The sequence below is a fragment of the Bombus impatiens genome, unplaced genomic scaffold (assembly GCF_000188095.3).
Source record: "Bombus impatiens unplaced genomic scaffold, BIMP_2.2 scf_0011, whole genome shotgun sequence".
NCBI lineage: Eukaryota > Metazoa > Arthropoda > Insecta > Hymenoptera > Apidae > Bombus > Bombus impatiens.
The window spans coordinates 162,672-171,957 of NT_176430.1; the positions used below are offsets into that span (position 1 = coordinate 162,672).

Below are 9,286 nucleotides of genomic sequence, written 5' to 3' on the forward strand. Positions count from 1 at the left end.
ACTGAATGATTATTAGAATTTCATTGAATTCTACGGATATATGAACCGAAGATAGAATTAGTTATTTCTTTACTCTTTTTAATGATACTTTTTATTCGTTCCATATAGACTTGGTAATTATAGGCGCTAGCTCAGTTTGAAGGAATACAAAATGAGGATAAAGTTAGAGTTTCTTTTATGTTACTTTTTATTGATTTATTTATAAAAAAGTTTGTTATCGTTTAGAAGATGTCACGACGTTTCTGATCGGAGATAGCAATAGCATAGAAGTTACTTTACGCTTGATGTAAAGTTGGGATAAAAATAATCATATCGCGAGAGAGAGAGAGAGAGAGAGAGAGAGAGAAATAAGTTTATGGCTTGCCTAGAAGCTCATAGATTAAAAGTTAAAATCGAAAGTTTCACTACACTACTATACCAGTAAACGTAGAATAATAAGAGTAAAATGAATCGTACTATAGTTTCGGTCTTTCGAAACACGGTCAAGTTTCTACTGTGTCTGACAAATGTAGATCGATCTACTTAAATATATTTACAAGATAGCCAATATATTCCCCTTGATCTCGCTAGAATCAAAATCAAAAACTAATCAAACTTTCATTTAAGTAACTCGCGGCTCTTCGAGGGGCAACTTGTTCCTTCGGTTCAAAAGGTCACCGTAATTATTAGCGTACTTGATTAATCAGCAGCAAGAACGAGTCGGTGCAACGAACCGGTGAATTATCGATCTCTCGGCCGAATGAATCGAAAATCGAACGAACCAAGGTAATTTCAGTTCGTTTCGATCGATTCCTTTCGTCGTTCTGGACAATATCGGACGCGTACGTGTGTTCGTGAAGGTGGAACGAACCAATGATTCTACGCATGTGTGTTCCTATAGTAATACGTGTGGACGTCTATGTATTCAAATACTCACACATAACCATGGAATATAAATGTGGGAGGCCTTTCACATTCCGGAGAAAATTTGCTCGATGGGCATTTTGCACTCGTGGTCCGTAGGAAAAAGTTCATTTTAACAACATATCTGGTTCAGTGACGAACGATTATAAGTATCGCATTCCGAGAACCATCGTAAATTAATGAGAAAACACACGGGGACAAAATCGAGCATGGAAAGAGTTTTCTTCTTCCGCATCTGGTCGCTTCGAGCTTTTTGTATCGTCCCGCTTTCCTCCGTTCGTCCTCTATTTTTTTCTCCTCTCCCTCTCTCCCTCTCTCTCTCTCTCTCTCTCCCTCGCTCGTTTTTTTTCTTTTTTCCGACGATCGATCCCGTCGAATGGATCACGTATGCAAAACGCCGCCTCTATCCGATGCAATTAAACGCACAACCACTCCCGTGACGCGCGCACACCGGCAAGAACTTTGTTTCATTTTCTCCTTGCACGCTTTCTCATTTTCACTTCCCCGTGTGTTATACCTGGCATAAATAATCCGGTGAATCGAGTCGACTCGCTTGTATGTGATTCGTACGCGGGAAAAACACACGGGAGTCTGCGCGGTTTTATTGCTCGATCAACGTAATTCTCTCACTCAGCGGGAATATGGAAACCCGGAGTATTAAGTAATTATAGGATTTATAGTAAATGATGAGAGGTTCTATTGTCCGACAATTTGTTTCACACTGGTTAAGTGATTAGTAATTACAGAGTAGCGTGGAAGACGTTACGATACAATTAGATTCTAAATTGAAGCACGATATTTTACTTTTATCAATAAGTTTAGAATCGTGGCTGAAAAATAATTTATATGCTATTCACCGAACTTTCGCTCTTTTTATCAAATATTCTTAGTGATATTGAGACTTGAAATTTTTACATTTAGCTGCAACTTATTTCGCGAATATTTCGAATCAATAATGTGAAAACACTCTATTACTCCAAATATTCTATTATTTATCGTAATCAAAATGGAACTTGAAAAATTTCCACATTCACGAAAAGGAATCTTGTAAGAGGATTTCTGACGCAGCACTCCGAAAAAAGGAGAGTATTTCAGTTATAAAAGGGCAATGCAAAAGCAATAAAAGAGAAATAAAAAAGTAAAGATATAACACGATAAAATAGCAAAATAAAAAAAGTTCCAGTAATAAAGAAAGTTTGTAAGAACGTTGAAAAAAAAATTCGAATAATTTAAAAAGCACTATAACTTCCGAACAACGAAGAATTCCAATAAATAAAAACTGAACCCTAGCAACGAAAAAAGAAATATATATATATATATATATATATATGTATATATATAAAGATGATTTTTAAAAAATGTTGACCTCAATTTACGAAAGCAACAAAAGTCGAGGCCTGTTACAGTCAACTTTTCCTATCAATTCTACCATCAAAAAGGGGCCTTTATCCACCATATAACTTGCTAAACTAAAATCACTATACCCTATAGACGATTGCGAGGCTTTCATCATCGATCAAATTCTGCCTCTATACATAACCAAGCAGAAAATCGAATGATTTCGTCTATTCGTCGATCCTTCATCGGATTTAAAGCTTTGAAATTTCCGCTTCGAAATTCCCGAGGATCGAAGGAGAGGCATCGCGTTATGCTCGATTCGATGTGGCCACGTATCGTTACACGGCTAATTGCGGTATAAACAGTGGACTTTACGAGGCACCAGTGTATGGCTGGCAAACATTAACCACCATTAACGAAGATATAAGGCCGCAGTATTGATGCGTCCGCGGTTTGAAGATCCGCAATGTCAAGGGAGAGTAGAGGCTGAAATGTTGAAGATCGTCGTCCCATAATCGAACACCTGACGCGAAACATTCCAGGAAATTGGCCGAGATAGCACGGCGTAATGCTAATGGATGGATATTAATCTACCCCTGGCGAATACATTTTAACTAATCTGGCGAATATCGCGAGTTAAAGTTAAGAGAGAGAGTCAAGAGAATATAGAAAGGTTGGGGTGAAAAGCTCCGTACACCGCGAGTAACCAGTTTGTGGGCAGGCCTGTTAATCCGGAAACTCTGTATCCTCGATAACGTCGATAGATGACGACATTACGTTATTATACTATCGACGATACGACGATATATATACATAAACTCATGAAAGTATTCGAACGCTTGTAAGCGTCTTTTATCAATATATGTATTATAATATATGAAACATTTTGAAATTTCATTAACGCATTTAATACAAGTACCTATATTACATACACTTACATACAAAATCCTGAAAGTACTTAAACACTTAATTATAGTTAAATAATTATCATATTATTGGAAATGGAATTTCCTTTATTGTTCAGAATCATATGCAGGTATAAATATCGTTTACTTTTTTTAAACACCTAGTACCTATACATATACGAAGAAAAAGAACGCGAAAAGGGGAGTTAAAAAGTAAAATAAAGGAAAAAAGAAAAGAAACAGATAAAGGAAGATGTAAAAGGGACGAGAAGGGAGCAAATTGAAACGAACCGACGAAAAACGCTCGACGCTGTCCGATCGAGCTGGGTGAAATATCGAAGTTCGCCCGGTGAATTAATGGGAATTTCCATCGCAACCAACGCGGGTGCGAAAGAACGCGCGCTTAGAAAAAAATATTCACCGACGCCTCGATAATATATTTTCCATTGTTGACCGCTGGCAGCGTGTCGTTTTTATTTTTTATCAAACCAGATATACGCGAGCGTACGTAGCCTAACCCCGATAAAAAAAAATTCGACATTTCACCCAGAGAAACTTAGCAAACAGAAATTTAGCGAACATCTCTAGCATCTTTCAACCCTGCTGCATCTTTCGGATATTTCCATATCAATTGCATTTATCTGACGTTAAAACATATTTCAAGTTTGTATAAAATACGAAAAGATTTTTACCTTATATCTTCTTAATGCATAAATATCTACGATCTAATTATCACATTTTTTTCGTGTGATCATTAAATATCGCCAATTTTTCAGTAACGCACTTATATATCGTATAGGTACTTCGTCAAGCCGCACCCACTTAACCCAAATATATTAACATTGATTATTTTAATTGCTCCGTAGCCTGTATTAATAACCGCTTCGAGAAAGGACCTCGCGATTATAAAGCGTGGAATTTTAATGATACACAGAACCTAAAGGGGTTGTCGCGAATTGTACACGACGAGGGAAACGTCCACGCGTTGACGCGACATGCTGCGCGCATTTAAAGATTATAGGGACCTATAAAGCTTTAGTCACGCAACGCGGTACATTTTATAAAGCCGATTATTCGGTATCTCGAGATAGCACGAAGCACCGAGGGCTTTATTTATTTCTTCGCTTTACCGGAGTCATGGCGGACCTTTCAGGAATTCGAGGCGCGGACGTTTGCCCGTTTACGCTCGACCAGATCGCCGAAGGAAACGTTCACGATGTACTTTCCTGTAAAATTGACAAAAGCTGGACCGAGACGATTGCGACGGATGAAATTTCCAAGTGTCTCTCCAGTTTCGTTAATCCTTCTGCCCTTTGGAATACTCGTATTCTAGCGCGAATCTGAATTCTGACTTTGCTTTCTGATCATTGTAATTCGTTAATGGAGAACAGAGTGATAAGGAGATAGTGTGATGATGAAGGAGGATGAGGATTTGTTATTTTGAAATTATACAGCGTTGCTCTCGAATCTTGATCTCTTCGCTGTCTTATGTCTATGAATTGGTCATTTTATTTCACTGAACTTTTTCAATTGTAATATGAAAAATATATTTCTCTTGTGTTATAGTTTGATTTAACAGATAAAACGTAAGAGAAAACATTATAATTTTACTAAATGGAATTATATTTGACAGTATGATATAGTATACACATGTATAAAATTTAACGATATAAATATAATACACATACACCCCGGAATATGTAGATAAATATTACCGACATGTCAAATTTTCTTTTGTCTTTGATGCAATATGGAAATATATCTAAATGATGAATTTTTAAAAGTACATTGTTAACCTTGTTATGTTGTTTCAATTATATCCAACTTAGTTTTGATCGTATTTTTCCAAAAATCAAACTTTTACATTACAATACAAAATTTCCATCAAGCACCTTCGGTAATCGCTCTACACAACAAGACTGCCTAAAGCCAACAAAAGTGACGATTTCTATGACGACAGGACTTCTTCTTGTAAATTCTTTAGGCTCCCTTTCTAACAACTAACACCATCTCTAGTTCCCGGTTACGATCCATTATATGACGTATTAATTGCGAACGAGAGCAGTGAGAGAGAGAGAGAGAAAAAGACATAGGTACAGGGACGAAGTGAGAGAAAAAGGGTTTATTAACTCGCTTGTTGGTGTAGCTAGCACGCGACTAACGACGACGTTTAGCCTGAAAGAAGGCGTGCTTGTTTTGAAGGGATCAAAAGGGTGGGTACATAACGCTCATTGAGCTAGCGGCTTCTGAAAGCTGCGAAATTCGCAGCGACGCATATTTCCGACTTCTCACTCCATTTCGCTGTTCTTCGTTATTCTTTTCTATATTATTTTCTCCTTTCGTTTTTTCTTCTTCTCGCGACTAGAACAGTTTGAAACGTATTTAGGAAAGGAGAGGAGGATAGATTTCGCGCGAACGAAGACACCGCGACAATTATATATGCGACGCCTTATTATAATCGGTCTCTCTCTCCCTTCTACCTTCTTCGTCTGTTTCAACCTCTCTTCCTCTTTCTCTCTGTGTCATTTAAAGCAGCTGGAACATCAGTGGGACGACGCATAATAAGGGAGAAAAGAAAGGGAAACGTGGCGGGTTGAATATAGGATTCTACACGGTCCCTCTGTTGCCGGCCTAACCTCATTTAGTTAGAAAGTGTTTGCGCGATGAGACTGGCGCGAGGTTTAATTGGAAACGCCTCGTGTCTATCGCGTTCAAACCGGAGCCGGAGAATGTCATCCTCTGAGCCCTCGGCCGCGACCGTAATTGGTCGCCTTTCTCGCTTCATCCGACCGCCAGGATTTTCCAGGGGATACCCGCCGCCACCACCCCCCCCCACCCAATGATAAATTTGTATATTCGGACTAATGGCGTACCTCCAGGAACCTCGGCAACGAACATGTTTCGGAGATTCGCGACGAGTTCAAGCGATGAAGCTGTGTTGGGTTTTAAAATCTTTCCTGGGGAAGAACGGTTGATGATGTTGAGGTTGATATTATGTTCTATGTAGGCGAGACGGCTTCGATGTTATTCTGCTTGTTACAAGTTCATTTTAGAATGCAAGAGTTTTTATAATATTTAATATTACAAGAGTAATGTTACAGTAATGGGACAGGAAAGGAAAATATTGACAATGATTTTGCAACTATCCTGTAATGGTAACAATGGATTACATAATAAAAGTGGTTTTATATTAAAAGGAAGGAAGGAAAGGAAAGGAAAAGAGAAGTTGGAAAATAAAGTGAAGGAAACAATGGAAAGGATGGAGTGCAAAAGGATAGAAGAGTAAAAGAAGAACAGAAAAAGAAAAGGAAGGGAAGAAAAAACCATTAAAACCTACTTTTCCTCATGCTAATTCCGAGGTTTAAACAAAAATTCTGCTTGTCTGACATAGGATTTTTATATTCTATACCTCGACTATCTCACTATAAATTCCTATGTATTAGCATTAAAAGGATCGGGGTTTTAATGAAGAAAAAGTGAAGGAAATAGCAGGTTAATTAGATTAATCTCATTTCGGAGAAATTTTTTTACTAACTCAACTGGTAATGCGTCGTAACAAGTCTGGACACCATTGGAATCTATTTATTCGGCTTCGAGGGAAAATCACTTTGTTAATGCCACGATAATACGTAGAATATACATATATTCAACACCCGCCGTATACATATATGGGTACTTATGTTTTTGTGAATTACCAGTTTTCAGTCAACATCATTGAATTCATAATGCGTAGCTGGCATAAATGTGGACTCGTTAGTGTAGCCAGCTACGCGTATAACCCAATGAAACATTAATGAACGTAGAAATATTCGTTTTCGCGAAACAAAGAGAAATCTCGTAATTATCGGCGCCTCGTTTCGCTTTATCCATTCCTTCTCTGATCGACCTAACCCTTACTTATACAATATCGTTCCTAAAACCTACTGCCTCTTTTTACAAATTCCTTCTTATCGTTCGTTATCAGCCTCTTCAAGCATAAATCAAAGTCGAATTAACTCAAACAGTGAAATATATAATATATACAAGTAGCAAACACGATATTATTAAATACAAATATTTTATTCATTATTATTAAAGATACGAAAATGTATTAGAATAATAGACGCTTTAAAGTGACGTGCTATATAGACTACACGCAAAACAAATGTTTTATTTGGAAGAATGTAATTTATCATAGTTCTACACATGCTCCAACTTCTTCAAACTTTATAATACCGTAGATATGGAATAATAATTAGACTTGCGGATTAATCTAATGTGTAAGTAATCAAGATTGTCGATTAATCGGTATTGTTCTCGATTGTTTCAGGATGTTTGGAAGCAGTGGTGCTTGCGCAGGCTGTGGCAACGCGATACCTGCCACCGAGCTGGTAATGAGGGCGGGTGGATCAGTATTTCACCAGAAATGTTTCACCTGCAGCAAATGTGGAAATCAACTCGTTTCCGGCGATAGGTAAGATTATGAACTAATAAACGAACTTTGTAAGTGTTATTGATACGATAAAGCATTAATAGCCCTAAAGTACTTAGTTTTGGCTGCCACGTATATAGGTGAAGTGAATCATGAAGTTAGGATTTGACAAAATTACGATCGAAATGAATAAACTAGTTTTATCAATGCTGTTAATAGACAAATTAATATTTTTGTTAGACTACGGATGTTTACGCATTTACGAAAAGTGTCCAGCTAAAAATATACCTATGATATACGATAATAATATAAAATATAATAATAATAAGTATAATAATAATAAGAATATAATGTAAAATATCAATACGGGTTACTTAATGGTCACTACTAAGTCCCACTTCTTTGAAAATACCGATTTGCATAAACATCCACTGTTTAATTGTTTTGAAGTATAAATTTCGGTATAAAATGGAATCGATCGTATAGTAGATTTAAAGAAGTATGTATCGAGAAACGTGTATCAAGGGGTTGGAGTTAAATACAATCGCGATCAAACTAGAACATTCGCTTTGTAATCTCGCTATTATATAAAATGTTGAAACATTAATAACATTAGTGTTTGAATTTTTAAAGACTGGATCTTAAGATAGGATAATATTGATCATGGATTCAAAGGGATATCAAGAGAAATCGGTTGAGGGGTTAGGATTTGGCCGCGAATTTTGCTAGGGAGCATAGATACGACTCGAAGAGGAAACGCGGCAATTAAAGGGTTGGAAAAGAGGCGTGTCACACGGGACTGTCGGTTAATTGGTGGGGATCGCAACCGGGGATTTTGTAATAAAGGAGGAGGGACACAATTATTGCAGGCCAGTAATGAAGCAATCTTGTTTATGAGCATCGATTTCGTGGATACTCTGTGCGCACGTCGTGCTCTGCTTGATTGCCAGACATTCGTTTCGAACCACGGTTTTTGTTCGTTTGAAACGATTGTTTCACGTCCATGTTTCTATACTATCACGATTTTCGTCAAGTGTTAATGTCCTTACTGTTTTGTGGCTCCGGCGATGTTTAATATTTTATTTCAATAATTGATTCATATTCGATAAGCTACTTTCAATGGTTGTTCCTAATTTGGATGTTTTTTCTTATTCTCGTAACCAATAATACATCGATGCTGATGTAATTTTAAATTTAATTAATCAAAACGGTTTATCAATTTCTTAATCTTATCATATAAGTACACGATTAATATTCAATACTCAAAAACAAATTACTTACTTCCATGAGTATAAGAAGATGACATAAATAATACTAAATTTAAAAATTAATTAAAAAGATAATGTTTCATTCTGTTTTCCCATACATTCAGTACTTTACAAGAATTATTGATAATTACATTATGATCTTCAAAATGCAGAATTTATGGTACCATATTTACCGACATACCCATCTTTAAATATACCTCATGCCACGTTGTGAGAGGGTCAGTTACATCATCTATATATATATATATATCTCATTTATATTCGCTGTAACATGTTACAGGTCATACTTAGGTAGTTGTAATGTTAAAATTAAATCTAAGAACCTACATAAATAATACAAATAACGGCAAAGATTAATAAGAATCTTTTTTTTTTACACAGGTACTACCTGCTGTCCGGTTCACCGGTCTGTGAAACGGACTGGCATAAAATCGTGAAATCGTCGAGCGTCGCGGCCGCCC

At 36.8% G+C, this 9,286-nt stretch overlaps 1 protein-coding gene and 1 long non-coding RNA gene across 2 annotated transcripts in view; one reads left to right on the forward strand and one right to left on the reverse strand.

The window, feature by feature from the left end:
* Positions 1-9,286, forward strand: part of LOC100741322 (LIM/homeobox protein Lhx9) — an 86,259-nt gene that overhangs the window by 72,193 nt on the left and 4,780 nt on the right. Inside the window, exons 4-5 of the mRNA XM_012393917.3 lie at positions 7,456-7,599; positions 9,207-9,284. Coding sequence (XP_012249340.1) covers positions 7,456-7,599; positions 9,207-9,284 — 222 coding nt within the window. The remainder of the gene's footprint in view (positions 1-7,455; positions 7,600-9,206; positions 9,285-9,286) is intronic.
* LOC112214070 overlaps positions 5,911-9,286 on the reverse strand; it is a 19,988-nt gene continuing 16,612 nt past the window's right edge. The window contains exon 3 of the long non-coding RNA XR_002947999.2: positions 5,911-5,921. This is a non-coding gene — a long non-coding RNA (uncharacterized LOC112214070). The remainder of the gene's footprint in view (positions 5,922-9,286) is intronic.